The following is a 19,313-nucleotide window of genomic DNA, read 5'->3' on the forward strand; positions in this document are numbered from 1 at the left end:
ATTATTCTGGTAGAAAATGAGTTATTTATTAGAAGTGACCAAATTAACATGAAATTCCAGACAGATGTTAGGTCTTTTTTGCGTATCTGTGGTGGCAATCTTCAATGTGATCATATATTAGGTGAGACTACATGATATGACAAAGCTAGGTTTACGCTAATGTACCAGATCTAGATCTAAGATGAGATTAGGTTGAAACTAAACCTAGATTTTAGAGACTTATTCTTGTTGTTTGCTGCAACTTCATTGATTTAGCTTTATCCTTTAACAAGGGCATCATTACATGCTCATTCAGTCTAGTTAAATCTAATTGAACTCTAATGTAGCAGCCCTATGAAACAAATGTATTAGAACCAATCAAAAAGCTATGGTAAAACAGAATTTAATATGAGAAAGCAGGTTGGGTAATTGGAAAATTAAGAAAAAGCACTGTAGTTATAGGCGAAGGAGAATTCCTTTACTAAATTTCATACTGGGTCTCTTTCGATATTCTTTTTGGGGTTAGAAAGAAATTTAGGAGTTAAATTTCTATGGATGTGAAAAAATGAAAGAAATGAAGGTAGTACAACACTCCACATCATATCTAGAATAAAGAATTAGGAGGAAAAAAATGCTGCAAACTTTCATGCAAATTTGTTGTAAAATGAGCTGAAAATGTAAAAAAGAGGCTAAACTTACTTGTTATGCATTAATCATCAATTGGTAGTGGATGATTATAAAAAGATATATATAAACAAATGCGGTAAATAGATGAATACGTAATGAAAATTTTGAATTAAAGGTCTAATTGGATGATACATGTACAAAACAATGATTTCACAATGATTTCCTACGGAATTCAATAAAATGACCACCCAAGTGTCTGTATAATACATTTACAATATGGGGTGTTTCACAAACCACAAGTCTCGCCTGATTACAGGATCAATAGAATATGCAATATGATCTATTGACCCCTAAATAACCTTTGACCTTATCATCCTCATAAACAAACGTGTGGTATTACCCAATGCTTTTTTTGTACCAATAGTATCGATGCACAAATACAGAATGAGAGCAAGTTGAACAGAAACTTGAAAAAAAAAGTGATGGACATGACATCATATCATTTGACCTTAAACCTTTGGCTGGTAAGCTGTTTACATTGAAAATTGCAGAAGATTTCAGAGGTCATATAATGAAATATTGTTCACGATTTCCTTCAAATTTAGCAACCAAGGTTGACAGAAAATTGCATCTGAGACACAGTCCCATATCAATGTAAGAAATCTTCCACTGGTGAACATACCTGCCTTTTGAAGCCTTTTCAGAGTCTTCTCTCCTAGCCCTCTCAACGTTCCCTAGAATATTAGATAGACACAAATTTAAAAAATTCAATTCTATTCAAGAAGATTTAACCCTACAAAGAATTGCAACTAAATTTTGGTTGTGCATTAATATGTTTTCTACAGGAAGGCATAGTCAAATTAATATCATTACTTATACTTTCACATATATCCTCCATAGGAGCAATTCAAATTCCCCTGCAACTCTGTGTCTGATATTATGGTAGCAAAAAGATACAAAACATGTTGAAAGAAAAAATACTAAAATGACAACTTATGATCTGCTGCAGTTTCAGAAAATTCATACAATTTTGACAAGGGGTCATAGTAACCTTCTCCCCTCCCCTTAACTAACTAGGTGTTATCGTATTCAATATTTGTGCTATTTCATTTGCCAAACATATTTCATATATTCTAGTACACTTGCCATGTTACAGAAATATATCTGATGTCATCGATATAAATTCTAAATGGAATTCATACCTTTTCAATCAATGAATCCCAGTTGTGGGTCGGTCATTGGAGGTGCACACCAGTTTTAATCTGCTATTTTTTTTTCTTGTGTTAATATGCCCATTTAATTTTTTCCCCAAGTTAAATTCAGAACACAGTGCGCTTAGAAAACGCCGTATTAAGCGCCCTATAAATGTTTTGTATTATTATTTTTAATTCAAATTTAGATTCACATATTCCGAAGGAAACTTAATAACTCACTTGCTATGCAAAAAAAATAAATGATGATATCATTGAGAAACATACTGAATGGAGTTCAAATTAAATTTTCAATTCAAATAATCAGGAAGTAGTATATATATACTAACAAATTGGTACGTAAAATAAATTTCTGTTATTCACTGATTGGAATTAAAAATGAATTCCAAATATTCTGAAGTAGCTTACTAAAAAAAACTTTCTCTTTAAAAGAAATTATATGTAATTTCACTGATAGGAATTCAAATTGAAATTGTTCATACCGAGATGACCCCTTCTTTCCTAGATCTGCTTAGGGATGGGAAGCCAGCAAAGTCGTTATCTTCCTTCTTGTTAGCATTCTTAAACCTTTCCACTGGATACACCGATGACAGGTCTCGGCTGAACGGGAGAAAGGAGAATTGATGGATTTTAAATTATGTTCACAATTCAAATTTCTCAAATACCTAGTCATCACTAATACAGCAATTAAAATGTACAAGTGGAACAATTCGGAGGGGGAGGGGAGTAATGGAACAAAAGGTGCCCGTCTTCATTGTTTTCTCTACACTGCTAAAACACAAGTGTTAATTTAACACCAGTCTGGTATGTGTATCTGTATATTGGTCCACACCAGAGCGGTGTTGAAACAACACCGGTTTGGTGTTAAGCTAACACCAATCTGGCATTTAAATAAGCAAAACGAATCAGTGTTAAACCAATATTGGTTTGATAGGTGTTGTTTCAATGCTTCTCAGGTGTGAACTGATATAGATATTGGGATGTATTAAATCAACACCAGTGTTTCTAGTCTAGTTTAGTTTCCTCCAATGATGTTGTAGGACTAAGCCTGTTCATCGATTAGAGTAGAATGTCTATTGCTGCTCTCCTTCAGACAAAATTAGATGCGCTACTTATGTTGGCAGGGAGGGGTGGCAGGGGTATCGTAGCCAGTGAAAAATTTCATGAAAACACACAAGAATCGAAAATCACTCAAAGTCATAGGCTATCTTCTAATGCTTATCCAGTCTATTCTTAAATGCAATCACTGAACAAGCAGTAACTACATCTTCTGGGAGACTGTTCCACACATCTATCACTCGGTTAGCAAAGAAAAACTTACGCACATCAAGACATGAATATCTTTTCTCTAGCTTTAAGGAATGACCTCGTGTTTTACCACCACGTCTCAGACAGAAAAGCTCAGAACTTGTATCATAGTAACCATGTAGATATTTGTACACGTCAATCATAGTGTAACTCGTATTTTGGAAGTATGTCAAGAGCTTACTAGAGAAAAGCTCAATATGAATTTTTTTCCAAGGTGTTTGAATATTGGTAAGATTTAATAAACAAATGAATTTCTGTCACTACCCCTTATGGCCTCATGGCTGTCAAAATGTGACTTACATGTAGTAACATGCACTCGTACATTACAAGTTACTGTCAAACTGATTAATATTTTCATCTTTTCTCATGGGTAGCTCACAGTGGTCTGTGAAAATTAAATGCAGCTAAATAATAATGACGATGGTTACAACACCATTATCATTATCATCATCAGTATCATCATCATCATCATCATAATAACAATAATAATAATGACAATAATAGAGGATACTTATAGAGTACATAGTAAATATGAAGACTTACATCCAATCTCCATCAATATAATCCCCTTTAAGAGACTGCATCCTTAAAGCAGCTAGCTGGACTAGTTTATCATGTGATGCTGGGAATTGATTACGAAGAACATCCTCTACTGCCTAAAATGAATAAACAAAATATTATGCTTATGAAATTTAAAGATTTTGATGTAGAATATAATGACTGTTATTATGGTACCATCTAAATCAGTATGTCATCGTTAGTCTATTGGATTCTGTTTAAACTCATTATGTACTCATAACCACATATGTCACTTAAAAACCACATAACCACATCATTTATGTACCTGTACTACCAATTGGTGTAGGTTGCAGCTACGTGTCTTGCATTTACTTTTACAAGTCTGATGATGTTATGCTTAACATAAGCAAAAGGTCTGATGCGGAAGACTCTGAACAGTGGCTTTGCATCCACTGTCTATCCATCCCCATCTTGCTTAAGTTGCTATGGTCTTTTTATTGATCAGGATTCCGTATGGGTTTGTCATATGAAAACCTACCACCGGACATTCGTTTGAAAAAATAACGACTAAAGCAAGACAGCGATGTATAGCCGGTGGATTTGCAGTCGATGTTCATAGTCTTCCATATCCGACGTATTGCTTACGTTTTGTGTAACAGCAAAGATACAGCTGCAGCTTTTTCCTAGATTATACATGTAGACCTTATGCATATGGGGCCCATTGCATAAAACTTTTGCCATAAAAAACTGGCAAAATTTTTGCCAGAGTTTTTTAATGTGTAATTTTCAATGGCATAATTTTGTTTGCCATAGTTCTTGTTTATTTGCCAGAGTTTTGTCGTGGCAAAAGTTTTATGCTACGGACCCATGATGTCATAATCTCATTATCATAGTGCCCTCCCTCAGAGGATATTAGAACACGCGTAGAGCAGAGTTGTCAGAGATGCGACAACTGCAGATCACCAACGCACGCGTGGTAATGGCTTCATCAGCCTCTAAGATGGTGGCGAGATGACATGAAGGCATACAATTTATAGGCTAAGCCAGCATCACCCTTCAAGTCAAAGAAAAAAGGGGGTTCAGGGCAATTTCACCTCCAAAATGCTCGAAAGAGCCTAGGAAAATTGCAAAAAACAAAATTCATTACAATGTTAATTCTTATCTAATGCTGCAGATGTAGGCAGTAAGTTGTGAAAAGTAATAATATTAATAATATAGGGTATTTATATTGTGCACATATCCACCTTGTTAGGTGCTCAAGGCGCTCCTATATTACCCAGCTAAGCTAGGCGTTTATACAGCACATAGCTTTTTAAGGAATTACTTCCTACCGGTACCCATTGACCTCACCTGGGTTGAGTGCAGCACACTGTGGACCAGTTTCTTGCCGAAGGAATTACGCCATGGCTGGGATTCGAATGCACGACCTTCTGTTTCAAAGTCAGAACACTAATCCACTGGGCCACAACGCTCCATAAGTGTAGCCCCATGAAATACACACACAAAAAAAAAATCCTATTTTGCCTGATTCAAATGCCGTTTCCTACCTGTTCATACATGAAGCTGTATTCTATGCTATCCTGTTCCACATTCTTGGTATCCAGGAAACAAAAGAGTTTGAAGAAGAGCTGCCAGGGTTTGCCTCTGTCGCTCAAGTTCCTGGCCGTATACCTGTGGAATGATTCATGAGGAATACGAATTAGTCCTATTTTAAGTTTCTTGCAGATGTATGATATGCAGTGATAGTGAGATTCTTTTTTCAAAAATCTGAAAACCTAACAAGCAAATGACTACATACATGTAGCTGAATGGGGTAGACAATGCACTCTACAAACTTTGAGTGAGGCTTGCATAGCAAGAAGATGTGATAGCTCAGTTGGTAGAGCGGGGGTTTTGGATTCCAGTGACCCAGGTTTGATTCCCACTTGGTGTGCTAGCGCCCTTTGGTAAGGCATTATTCCTCATTACCAGGTCCCTCAGAGAGGACCTAAAGCTGTCGGTCCTCTGGTTGCTTGCTTACAAGCATTCATGCATTCTTAGCAATTAGGTAAAAAGTCATCACCATTTAGCATTTATGAAAACATAATTCCTTTTTTATGAAATGAGTCAGTGTGGAAAAAAAGCTGAAATTGAAAGAGGTCCAATAATTTCGTACAGAAAGCTAAAATAAGCTGAAAAAGCTGTAAATCTGACACCCCTGGAGCATGTACCTTTCAAACTTTGTGAGAACATCAGCAATCACAGTCCTGTCATCAATAGCCTTTTCCACTTGTCCACTCCTCTCATAGAGCGCAAAGCGATTGTGACATTTCTCCAATCCCATTCCTTTGATCAATGTATGTACGACCTTGACAAGAAAATATAAACAAAGAGAGAAGGAAATGAAATTGTATTGATTTCACAATCAATAACTGTTCATGTTACTATATACATCTGAAACATATACCTCCATCAAAACCTAGGAGGGAAAAAAAGGGCAAAGGTATTTTACTTTTTGAAAGCCTGAGGTCCGAATGTTTATATCTATCATTTCCACGTCCTAAAAATAATGATAGCTACTGTATATCTGAAGAGTTTCATTCCAAACGGTTCTCCCAATTTTTGCAAGAAGAATATCATTTAAGACATATAGTTACCACCATAACCCTTTACCTTGATGTCCCTAATACTAATAAGATCATTGCTGCTTTCGTATGCATAATAAGACAAAGTTTGAAGTTTATCAGTTTTACAATATTTGAGTACATATTGCAAAAACAAAAATAGGATGGATGGATGACAAAAGCACAGAACACAAAGGTTTGAGCCAGGGGGCCATTTCATAAAGCTATTTGCAAGTTAAGAGCGACTTTTAAGAACCACTGGTGATCCTTTCTTACACGCTTCACCATGGCCAATGAATATACCATTTGCCGCTATAAAAGATCACCAGTCGTTCTTTAAGTCGCTCTTACTTATGAACAGCTTTATGAAACACCCAGTGGGTTATAGAGATAGTGATTGATGCTTTACCTGACCAGCAGTAGTAGAAGAATTGATTGTGATCTGACACGAGCCTTCACCGTGACAATGGACGGTAGCATTCATCTCTCTCCGACCCTTTGTTGGAAAAAAAAAAAACACATTAAACATGAATACTTTTAATCATTTTTTATAGGGTTCCATTTCATAAAGACTTATTATAATAACAAATGCATGATTTCTCCAACACATTAACTATTAGCCAATCAGATTGAAGCATTTCAGTAGCTTTTAACTGTTGTAAATTAAAAAAAATATATTATAACAGGTTTTATGAAAAGAACCCCAGATCTAGGAGTGTTTCACAAATATCTAAATTAGACTAAAATTATACTTCACCCTACAAGGAGGGCGGGGTATTGTCATCATTATTAACTATTATTATTATCATTATTATTATAATTATTATTATCATTATCATTATTATCATTATTATCATTATCATTATTATCATTATTATCATTATCATTATCATTATTATTATTATTATTATTATTATTATTATTATTATTATTATTATTATTATTATTATTATTATTATTATTATTATTATTATTATTATTATTATTATTATTATCATTATCATTATTATTATTATTATTATTATTATTATCATCATTATTATTTAGCTTACCAAGATAGCAATGATCTCTTGTCTAGATGGAGGGAATTCTCTCGTTCTTGTTCTCTTGAGGGCATCCAAAGCAAAAGCACCATACTTAGCCATTTGAGTGTCTGGATACAGGTCCATTTGTCTACAAGAAAATAAAGAAAACACAAACAAATGATAATGAGAGGATTTTTAGTTAAGAATAATCTTGTTGTACTTGTAGTGCATAATATTCTTGATCTCTGTGCGCTTTACAGACACATTATTTATTGCATTAGAAATGAAAAAAAATTTAGTTTCATTACATTCAGTTTCAGTTTATTTCCATTATTCATATACAGACATTTACATGCTTGACATGAGTATAACATAATTATCTTCAGTTGAAATAAATGGTTCTTGAGACAAAATTTATACGCAATAAGAATTTAAATCAGTGAAAAATGGAGGGACCCAAGTTGAAAGCAAAGCTTGTGAGTTATAGGCCCCAATGGAAGAAGGAGATAAGATAAAAGGCTTTATAGGCTATATATTCAAATATTATTCTACATTATACTAAATATTATACTACATCATACGAAGGATTATATTCCTACTGTGGTTTTAACTATCCAAGATTATTGTTAACCCATGTATAAAGTTATTGCTCTCTTCTCCTTTCTTAATTTTCAACATATAACATTTATTTTATTACTTTTACATGTCTTTTGTTATTGCAATTGTTATTGTATATATTTCGTATTTTACCTTGTACAGAATTTTGCAATTCAGCCTTTGGCTGCGATGAAGTTTTCTGAATAAACCATTTCAATTTCAAACTACACAACAACAATGAAAAGGGTAAGTCTTGAGAAAAAAGTTTGCATGTACATGTATTCAATGGCTAGAAAAAATTGTGCAACAAGTTTAATCATACAGATTTCTTGAGATTATCGTTTCCTACCACTCTTTAAATTCACTACAATGGCTTCTTTTGAAACAGAGAATAATGTTCAAATTACTCTCGTTTGTCTACAACACACTGAATAAACTGGCTCCAGCGTATTCAGACTAACCTCTTGACTCAGTTTACACCAACTAGAGCACTTAGGTGGGCTGGTGACCCTCTTCATCTAACAATTTCATTGACTCATCCATTAGCCGGCAAAATACTCGAATGACTTGCCACTTGCAATTAGACAGTAGCAATTTTCAAAAACTTCAATTATATAACAAGAGTGTCGCTAAGCCGAGCACATAATACGCCTGTCTTTAACGTGGAAAATGGAGTCATTGGTAAAGCAAGAAAAGTGGAAGGTGGCAACTTCACCTTTGACCGTCTGACCTCAAATCAATAGAATTGCAGGGATCCATGGTAGTATCAAACGTGTTTTACCCACCTCTTTATGTGGAAGCGAACGTATCTGAGGATATTGCGGCTTGGAAGGAATGTTGCTGCCATGCAGGCAATTAGCTGCCAGTTGCGGAGATTGTTGTGACCGTCAGGATCGAGGACCTGGGTGGTCTGCTTGACGACTTGACAGTAGACCTCGTCCCTCAACTGTTTCAGGTCGTGTGCTGTCTGGAGGATTGTCTGTAAAGAAAGCAAACATTTATTATCGAGTTTCAAATGTGATATTTGCGGGCAATTCCAGAGCTGCCAACCTGAACAAGAACATTTCAGCATTTCTAAAGCTGAAAATCAGTATTTTGGTGAGGAAATCAGTATTTTGAAAGAAATATCATAGGACATCAAATAAAACAGAAACTTTAGAATTCAATATTTTGCATGAAACCATAAGTATTCTTATTTTTCAGTACTAAATACTGAAAATCCGTGCTACTTGGCAGCTCTGCGATTCCATGCTTTTGTTTTTTAATGTTATTTTTGTGTCCTGTACGATAAAGTAGTATTTTTCATTTGGATAAAGGTAAAGGATATGTAATCGAGTCAAGTTAAGTGTTGGTTCTTGTTCTTGGTATTGGCCTTTGTTAAGGCGGGATATTAATCAAGTTTTGAGAAGGGTCGGCTTGGGTTTGAGGTTGCTGGCCAGGAAAGAAGGGGACACCAGAGGAAAGCAGGAAAGAAGCAAGACAATAGGTTGAAGTTGCACAATTGAAGTCTGAAACATGTTTCAGTTCAACTCAATAAAAGACAAAATGTCTGAAAAGCGTAGAAAACGGCAGAGTGGGAGCAAATGTGGACATTGCAGATATATTAGTCAAATCAAATCAAATATTGCTAGTTATTGTTTTGATGAATCACTGAGCTATGTAGCATAACATCTTAGTGGTAATCCAACATGTCCATGCACACAAATGAGATTATCATACATTTACCTGTATAAGAGGTAGAGGATCAGGTACGTTGTCCAGTGAACCCTGTAGAGCTGGAAAGATCTTCACTGCTTCGTCTTGTAGGGTTGAGTAACCCTTGTCTGGATCTGAGATACAAACAACAAAACATTTTAGGTACATGTACAGAGAGCGACTGTTATTACCTAATGTGCGCATTATACACATCAGAAAATAATTTTATATGCAAAGAACTTTGCAACATCCTTCCAAAAGGAATTTTGATATACACACATAATTTACAATTTGGATGCATGTTATAATAATGTGTCAACTTATATGTACATGTACTACTGCCGATTGCCAATACGGAAAGGATACCAAGCAGAATAAGGTGTTAATATAACACATGTAATTTTAATGTGTCCATACAGCAGGGATACATACATGTAGTATAATAGCGTGTTAAATTTCTACTGCTGATGTGTCCATACGAAAGGGATACAGAGTAGAATAATGTGTTAACTTACTACTGCTGATGTGTCCATACGGAAGGGATACAGAGTAGAATAATGTGTTAACTTACTACTGCTGATGTGTCCATACGGAAGGGATACAGAGTAGAATAATGTGTTAACTTACTACTGCTGATGTGTCCATACGGTAAGGATAAAGAGAAGAATAATGTGTTAACTTTCTACTGCTGATGTGTCCATACGGAAGGGATACAGAGTAGAATGTGTTAACTTACTACTGCTGATGTGTCCATACGGAAGGGATACAGAGTAGAATGTGTTAACTTACTACTGCTGATGTGTCCATACGGAAGGGATACAGAGTAGAATAATGTGTTTACTTACTACTGCTGATGTGTCCATACGGAAAGGGATACAGAGTAGAATAATGTGTTAACTTTCTACTGCTGATGTGTCCATACGGAAGGGATACAGAAAAGGATAATGTGTTTACTTACTACTGCTGTGTTAACTTACTACTGCTGATGTTGTCCATACGGAAGGAATACAGAGTAGAATAATGTGTTAACTTACTACTGCTGATGTGTCCATACGGAAGGGATACAGATAGGATTATGTTTACTTACTACTGCTGATGTGTCCATACGGAAGGGGTAACAGTGGAGCCTTGAGTGGGTGGGGCGTACTCCTCAGGATAGGGTTGAGCTGGTAGATTCTTTCTAATCCCTTAGCATTGCCTGACACACTCGCCTCCTATAAAACACGGGCAAAAAATAAATCTAGGATTATTCCCAGCTTAAAACACAATCAAAATATTTACTGATTGTGCAAAGAGTTGGTTTGAGACATTCACGAGTATCGACATATACATGGTGCCTGACAAATAGGATTAAAAACTAATACAATGTCATTGAAACTAATTGAGCCTAAATTACATGCACGTAAACTTGAAATCATCATCACATATTGAAATTGCTACAGCCTGTCCTATAAAAAGTCAAATCTAACAACATTTTCATTAAAATAATTTTATCAAGACAATCTGATCAAGACATCTTAATCTTTTTTACAAAGTAAAATATCGATGATCATACCCTTATTTCTTTGATGAGAGTCTGGAAGGGTGTTTCTAGGGGTGGTTTGGTATCGATCACATCCTGGATAGCATTGGTCCACTTCCATGCCTCCTCGTTAGACGCTGTGTAGAGATTGAGGGATGTCCGTCGACTGTGAAGCGTAATCTTCCAGCAACCTGTCAGTCGCAAAAAAAAGGAAAAGTCAATTTATGACACTCATTAATCTTCTTATGCTCCTCAAATTGGCAATGATTTTGATCTTCTATTCATTTTCATACTTTGAGAAGGGAAATATGATACATCATCAGTTGAATATATAGCAATATCTAACTGATAGGTTGACAATTTGCAATTTTAAACAATTATTCTGTTGTGTTCAAAGCATTGCTGTTTAAAATATAGCAGTATCTAAACAAAAGGTTGCAAATTCGCATTTTTAAACAAAGATTTCTTATTTTCATTGCATTGCTATTCAAAATATATTCATCTGAACGAAAGGTTGCCAATTTGGGTTTTAAAACAAAGATTTTTTGGTTTTCATTGCATTGCTATTTAAAATATAGCAATATCAAAATGAAAGATTGTCAATTTGGTTTTTGAACAATGATTCTTTCATCTTTATTGCATGGGTATTTAGAATATAGCAATGTCCAAACCAGGGGACCGTTTCATGAAAGTTGTCAGCACTGACAAGTTGTCTATTTCTGACAATTACCATAGTAACAGTCAGAGGCCTGTGCCTTTCAGCCAATCAAAACCAAGGATTTCACTGAAATTGTCAGCACTGACAATTTAGTCAGTGCTGACATCTTTCATGAAACACCAACCGGGGCTCGACATTAGCAGTGGCCCAAGGCGACCAAAAATGAGAGTCTGGCCACCAAAATTCTGTCAAAGTTAATACTTGGTGGCCCGTTTGGGAGACCAAAGTTTTGATAAATTGCAATGTTGTGCATTGTTTTAGGAGCCCCTAAATTTGCTTTGCAGGCCATCAAAAATATGAAATTGATGATTTTGGTTGACCGATTGGGCCATAAAAAAAATAGTGTTGAGGCTTGTCTAAACGAATGATTGCCAATTTGTGTTTTAAAACATTGATTTTTTTTGCTTTCATTGCATTGCTATTTAGAATGTAGCAATATCTAAATGAAAGGGTGCTAATTTGCATTATTAAACAATGATTTCATTTGTTGTTTTCATTGCATTACGAGAGCCTCTGTGAGTTAACAACTATATCATCATTGTATATAGAATATCTTTCACTGAAAAATTTAGAATGAAATATTAACAAAGGACAACACCATTGCACCTCACACTTAATATGATATTTGAAGGAAAGAGCCTGGGTTGTTTGTATTCAGGACATTTTCATAGAATATAGGCAATTCATTTCTTTTAAAAAACTTGTTTTTTAAGAAAAAGTGTCTTGGAATTTGCAATTGTATTGTCAATTGGTTTCAATGGCTCTATATTGCTTTGCTCTGGCCATTATCTCATGCATTGGAGGGGAAAAACAATGAAAATTTGTGGGAAGCACAATGCACATGCACACCGATGTCAAACGAGTTTCCCTCATGAAAAGAAACCACCAATACATGTACATCTGAAAATACCCTTGAACTCATTGGGAATAAAAATTACTTCCAGACTACGATTATGGATAAAAAATGTATGTTCTGCAGTGTTGTAATGAATTAAATCATTTTACAGATGACAGTAGGATTAATCATGACATTTCTTCTTTTTTTTTACTGTAAATACACCTTGTCCCATCCCCAAAAGAAACAAAACATAAAGAGTATATATGCAATGATTTATGCTGTTTTTCATTAACTTACAGGTCTTGAAATGAGTTGCTATAAAAATAAATATCAAACTTAAATCATTTTTCAACATTACAGCTCAAATTGAAATAAAAATATATTTCAAAATAGTGAGGAACATCTGTGATAAAGAGATTTCTTTTTTTTTTAAAGGAGCAATAATGATAACAAGAAGCATTTATAATGTGTGCATTCTGATAAATAATCACTTAAGGTGCTTGTAGGCCCAGATTCAGGTGGATTAGACATAGTACCATTTTCTGGGGCATTGTTGTTTTTACACAATAGTCGGCCTCTCAAAATTATTGTCTAATCCTGCTGGATCCGCGCCTGATTGTACATATAACAAAAACAACAACAAAGTGAATTCATGAACATGACATAAATTTGTAGGACACAATTTGGGATTTCTAATATTGTTGTGAGAATAGACAGTGCTCAACTCCTGATGGGAAAGTGTTTTGAATGTTTATACATGTATTTCTAATAATGCTATTGAATAAAGAAGTTCGCTCCATTGGGCTACCCCCCCCCCATTCTTCATAGTGCCTAGCCTGGCTACATGGAATCAGTAGAAGTGGTAAATTGCAAATATAATAATCTAAGTACTTGACACTGTCAATGATATTCTGCCATCCCATGACAAAAGGAAGCAACTCTGATATTATAGTTTTTTTCAAGATAGACTTCTTTCTTTATTTAGGATACATGTTCTTCCTGTGTGCTCTATATAATGCCAGGAATTGGAGTCACAAAGCCCACACTTTTTTCCAAAATTCAAAAGCAACTATGTTCATGTATTTCAAAGACACATTTTCCTCCTTATCCAAGAAACTCATTCCAAAGGTTGTTTCCTTTTGTCATGAAAAATCTTGCAAAACTTTGCAAACTCCGCACAAGTGTCAAGGATATATTTTTATACTTACCTACAATAGCTAACAGTGTTTTATTTTTTTCAATTTAAAAAAGGCCCCCTGCAGACATGCTGATGAGATATATTAAACCTCAAAACATGAATTTTAGATGCCTCTTTACATTTCCTTTATTCCCTTTCATATCCCAATGTCAAACAGATTTTGTTTTGACATTCACTACATAGACAGAAACAAAGAACATAAAATGCACGACCAAACAAATTGTATCAATATTTTTTTTCTTCAAAAAAATGTATGCTTGAACTAAATAAGTGTAACTCAATAACCAGGGTCTGGGATAAAAGAAAGAAAAATAACCACAGAGTAACTTAACTACATATATACCAGTTGTAAATAAAAAAGTTTGTAAATTAATAGGTTAGATCACATGGTGTGTACAAGACAATGTTGTTAGTATTACATGTATGTTGACATTCCATTTTGGAGCTATATGTACATGTATGATGCATGCATGCAAAAAACCATCAAATCAGGCCCAAAAAAAATCTATTTTTACTTGTTATCTATCATTATCATTATCATTATTACTTCTTTTTTTTTTTTTGGGGGGGGCTACTTTTCATATTACTGCCTACATGTGCAACATGTGATAAGCTTTATCATTGCTGTAATTGGGAATTTTAGGGGCTCTTTCAGAATTTGAGCGCTAAATCGCTTCATGTTTATCCCCTGCATCTAATAGTCTTGCAACATCAAATACATGTACATGTAGTTTGCTGGAGTATTATCTATCTTTTCCATTAAAAAAAGTGTAATGAAAGTTTAATTTCTTTAGCTGTTGATCTATCATGAACACTGAATGTGACATTTTAGGATATCATGTGACCTCTTGGCAGGGTTGCATTTTTCTTTGTAAAAGGGCCATTTAAACACTTATAGATCATCAAAATCTAGAGACTCAGTATCAGAAAACTACAGGGCATATATCATGTATAGTTTGCTGTCCCATGTAAAAGGAAGCAAATCTGTGGAGTTTCTTTTAGTAAATAAGGAAAATGTGCCAATGAATGTTTTATGTGGAAATATATACTTGTACAGTTCCTTGCTTTTGAAATGCCTATATTTCAGATATTTGAAGGTTATTTAGAGAATACACAATTCATATCCCAAATCAAGAAAAAAGTCAATCTTGCAAACACAAAAAAAGTCAGTTTTGTCCTTTTGTCATGGTATGGCACAAAACTTTCAGCCCGTGATTGCTTGAGGAGAGGCTTTTTTTTTTTAAAGACAATAAATTCCAGTTACTATTATTCTTGGGGTAATGCTTACCAAAATACATCTTTAAATTAAGGCAGACAGTAAAATTTTGAAGCAAATACATATCATTCACACCATAACAGTGCCAGAACATTCACATTTAAATGGAAACAGGAGCCTTGACAGACACTCTTTGGGGGTTTAACCAATACTTGGGAGAGACTTAAAGCATGCATGCGATATTCAGTAGCAAAAATCGAGAACAAGTGTAATGAAAAGGTAACATGAGCAATCAATTATTTCACAAAACTTGTTTTTTTCAAAGGGAATACTATGCATGTTGATCAACACTAATTAGGCTGGAGGGATGGGACTTTCAGGTCAAGCCCCCCTCCCCTTCGATGCTTCGCACGTTTCCTGATTTTCTTCTTTGGAAGCTTGTGCCACATTTTAGACTTAATTTGTGATGCCCTAGTATCCAATCTTGAAGTTACATAGTATTTTATATACTTGCAATGAAAAATAATCTGATAAAAAATATGAGGGGGGGGGGGGTAATGCCTTAATTGGCAGCAGGAAAATATTTTTAACTAAAAAACTGGGTACCCAGTCATTTCAGGAAAAAAAAAATTCAATAAATATGTGCACCACGGTGAAAGGAAATGGTCATGATGTCTTGCAGGAAAGTCGGTTCCCTCCCCAAACCTTTTCTGGGTAAAGATTTTTTCTCTCTGTTTTTTGCTCAATAATATCGCTTTTCAAGTTTGGCTTTCATATTCATGCAATTTACAACACAATGGACATAGACATGCAACATCAATGAACCATCGACATGCAACATAGCTTTGACTTTCAAGCACTAGACCACGCATTTGGACACCATCTTTTCAAAAAATTTTCTGTCATATACATACCCTCTGGCCCTGACGACTTAGATTTCTTTCGGGTGCGTATTAAGGTGGGGACACGACTGAGCTTGCGCCCTCTAAAACCGTTACTTAACGACGGAGACACAGGAAGGTTTTCATACGTGGGGTTCTCATTTTCATTATCGATTCCGTTAGTGTAATAGTCGTTGGGTGCATCGTTTACTATATGCACATCTGAAGAGTGCCAAATGAATTGGATTGTTTGGGAGGGTAGGGGGGGGGGGGAAGGAATGGCGCAAGTCGAGTAAATGAATGAAAAGAGGTGTGAGAAATAAAGGATAATGATATTAATGACTGAATTGTTGAAAAGAACAAATTTATGATTAAAAAGAACATATATTAATCTGTGCATCAGCTATATTAATAAAATTTTCTCCTAGTGTCTACATGTATATCTGTTGCTATGTGTTTTAAGGGTTACTTGGGTGTGGATATAATATTAGATTGGCTTACCAAATATTACTGCAAGGCCAACTGCAATATTACACATCAATAATTATTTAAATATGAGCAATTTTTATAACTGTTAAACAAGGACTGCCTGGAATTGAACAGATAAATAAGAGCTGAGATTTTTCGCCAGTGTAATACTCACAGACAGATTCATGTAAATATCAATTTTAGCTTAATTGTACAATTAGGAAGTACAAACGTTAACACCACATACATTCATAAAAGTTAACTATGATTGATACATGTGTATATTATTGTTATAGTGCTCCATATTCCAGACGAAAAAGGCAATATTTTAATACAACACTGTGCACGATTCCTAAAATATTATGTATTTAAGATTAAATATCAAGAAAAAATGGACATAAAATTTGAGTATATGATAATTAGGCAATGAATGAAAGTTTCAGAGAGCATGGACTACAATTTAGCAATGTATACCAAGGAAATAAATGGAATACATGTAGTATACTGTATAAGCTGTTATTTTCTCAAGTTTTGTTTTTGCAAATTTTGTGAGTTGCCGCTAAGACATATATTAAACTTTGCCAAAATCTTGAAATGAGGTTGTTGTTTTTATAGCTACTTGTATTACTGCTGAAAAAGTTAAATTGAAGCCACTTATTTTCAAAAGTGTCACCAGCTTTTACAATAATATTTTATATATAAATTACTTGTCGACAAGTAATTCTTACGACAGAATTGAATACTATTGCACAAAGACTTAATTATTTTCCCTGTATTATCTATTTGGTCAATAACTCACAGCACATAACGACACCTGTCACTTGCAAAAACAGAGAGAAAACAACAGCATATTTACAGTAAATGAACATGAGATAGGAATGTTGATTTAGAAACAATGGAATATCATTCATGTAACATTCATATGTTTGAAAGTATTGAGATATAAATATTTCTATATATTCCATTAATCATGCAGTAGCAATGACAAGAAATGTATTTATTTTTTTAAACCCAGCTAGCTGAAGGGTTCAGCCTTGCAATTTTAGAAGATGCATAAATAGGACCTATAATTTTGCATGGGAGTCAAGACTTCTCATGTGAAATTGATAGGGTCGGCAGAGGTATGACGACATGAGCTCCTGATAACACGGTCGATATTGTACTTCTGAACCGAGCTCAGTGTTGGAGCTCGGGTTCAGCAGCCTTTCTCACACTCACAACACCAAACCCAACATCGAACTTGAAATGATCAAATGACTGAGGTATTACACATAGTATTGCATGAGCAATGAGGTTATTGGGAGCTTATTGATATATTTGGATTAGGACAAAATTTTCTATTTACTGATAAGCAGAAATCTGCTTTGGTTCTTGACCTTTCGTGTGAAAAGTCATTGAATTTATGTTTGCAAAACGAAATTCATGCTTTTCCCATTTTAGATCACGACTGAAATGGAATTACAGGTTATCAAAAATGGAAAAGACCACATATAAACAGAATCAAACTGTCCATATTGGTTTCAAAGAGCAGGGTTTTTTGGGGGTCAAGATTGAAATGAGAGTATAGCTTATTGGAGAAGGTTAATACCAATATTTGAAACAGAAAATCACCATCCCTATTGATTTCACAGAAGAGTTGTTTTTTTCTACCTACTGATTATTACATACCTTCTTCCTTGTGTGTCTTCTCGTCCGGTTCCGTGACGGAGCAGAGACTGTTGATCGCGATAGCCCCCATCTTCTGCTGGCACTCGATGCTACGATAATAGTCCAGCGAGTGCTGAGTCAGGACAAAGTAACGCTTCTTGCGTGAGCCGCCGGCCCTGGCGATCCCCGTGGTGTTCTCCTTGGTCATCCAGCCGCTTAGGATGACCTCCTCTTTCCGGTAGGTTCGTTGACCCTTATGGTATTGGGTCAATGCTGGTCAAAGTGATATTAAGATAATAAAATGACACAGATTATGTAGCTTTGAATCAGTGATAGGACGGTTCGCCATCATGTGATCATAGCAGTAAGGATACCACTTATTATATTCTAGGTTGCGAAACCATCGCAGGGAAATTAACTGCCTTGTAATGTGAACGGGGGCGGTATATTCACCACGGCGACGTCACCCACTGTTTAGCGTTTGCTTGGCCTTTCTTTTGTATCAATGCTATACAAATGCAAGCCAATTAATTCTCAATAATTTCAACATGAATGATCCCTACATCTTTTTCATTTAAATAATATCATTTGCTTATTTTTAACATGTTATAATGGTTATAGTGCCCTTCATTTTTCTAATAGATTTCATAGTGGATCTGGATTGCCCTCCCAAAGGCTTTATGTGAGGGTTGCCAGATGGACGGGTTTAGGTTGTAATAGGCATACTAGTACACTCAAGGCATGGATAATGGGAGATTTTTACCTGTGAGCCAATTATTCATTTCTTCTGCTGCTGATGCTACAAGGCTTATCACTCTTTCTGCTGTGATAATGGCAAAGGCATTTGGCCTAATGAGGAAAAGGAAAGCAGAATATAATAAAAAAATAAAACATTGTATTAAAATGAAATGTTGTAGGACCAACTCACATATTCATAAATATCAAATTGTGTGTATTAACAAGAAACTTGTTTTGAAGAATGTCTAACTATTGAGATACTTGTCCACTGGAATGCTGCTGATGAATCTGCTTTGCTGTCTATAAAACACTAGGGTAGATTAAAAAAAAAAACACAATATATATATAAAAAAAAGAGCTTTAATATCTGAAAGAGAAACTCCTCTTCTTCAGAACAGTTTTTTTACACCATTTCTGCAGCTGCTTGGAAGTTTCACTGAAATTGCACAGTGTGCAGATTTCATGCTTGAGCAAAACCGCGACATAAAAACTTGTTTAATCCCTTTTTTTTGTCAAGGTCTCA

General features: G+C 35.0%; 1 protein-coding gene across 4 annotated transcripts in view; it reads right to left on the reverse strand.

The window, feature by feature from the left end:
• LOC121426482 (unconventional myosin-X-like) overlaps positions 1-19,313 on the reverse strand; it is a 93,704-nt gene that overhangs the window by 3,948 nt on the left and 70,443 nt on the right. For 3 of the 4 annotated variants that reach the window (XM_041622803.1, XM_041622802.1, XM_041622805.1), the window contains 14 exons: positions 18,816-18,901; positions 18,074-18,325; positions 15,971-16,159; positions 11,120-11,277; positions 10,652-10,778; positions 9,595-9,698; positions 8,655-8,848; positions 7,300-7,420; positions 6,657-6,743; positions 5,855-5,991; positions 5,192-5,315; positions 3,669-3,781; positions 2,300-2,417; positions 1,289-1,340 (listed from right to left, as the gene is read on the reverse strand). In XM_041622803.1, the coding sequence (XP_041478737.1) occupies positions 1,289-1,340; positions 2,300-2,417; positions 3,669-3,781; positions 5,192-5,315; positions 5,855-5,991; positions 6,657-6,743; positions 7,300-7,420; positions 8,655-8,848; positions 9,595-9,698; positions 10,652-10,778; positions 11,120-11,277; positions 15,971-16,159; positions 18,074-18,325; positions 18,816-18,901 (1,862 nt within the window). The remainder of the gene's footprint in view (positions 1-1,288; positions 1,341-2,299; positions 2,418-3,668; positions 3,782-5,191; positions 5,316-5,854; positions 5,992-6,656; positions 6,744-7,299; positions 7,421-8,654; positions 8,849-9,594; positions 9,699-10,651; positions 10,779-11,119; positions 11,278-15,970; positions 16,160-18,073; positions 18,326-18,815; positions 18,902-19,313) is intronic. The other variant, XM_041622804.1, reaches the window with a different exon arrangement.

Source organism: Lytechinus variegatus, chromosome 13 (genome assembly GCF_018143015.1).
Source record: "Lytechinus variegatus isolate NC3 chromosome 13, Lvar_3.0, whole genome shotgun sequence".
In the NCBI taxonomy this organism is placed as follows: Eukaryota; Metazoa; Echinodermata; class Echinoidea; order Temnopleuroida; family Toxopneustidae; genus Lytechinus; species Lytechinus variegatus.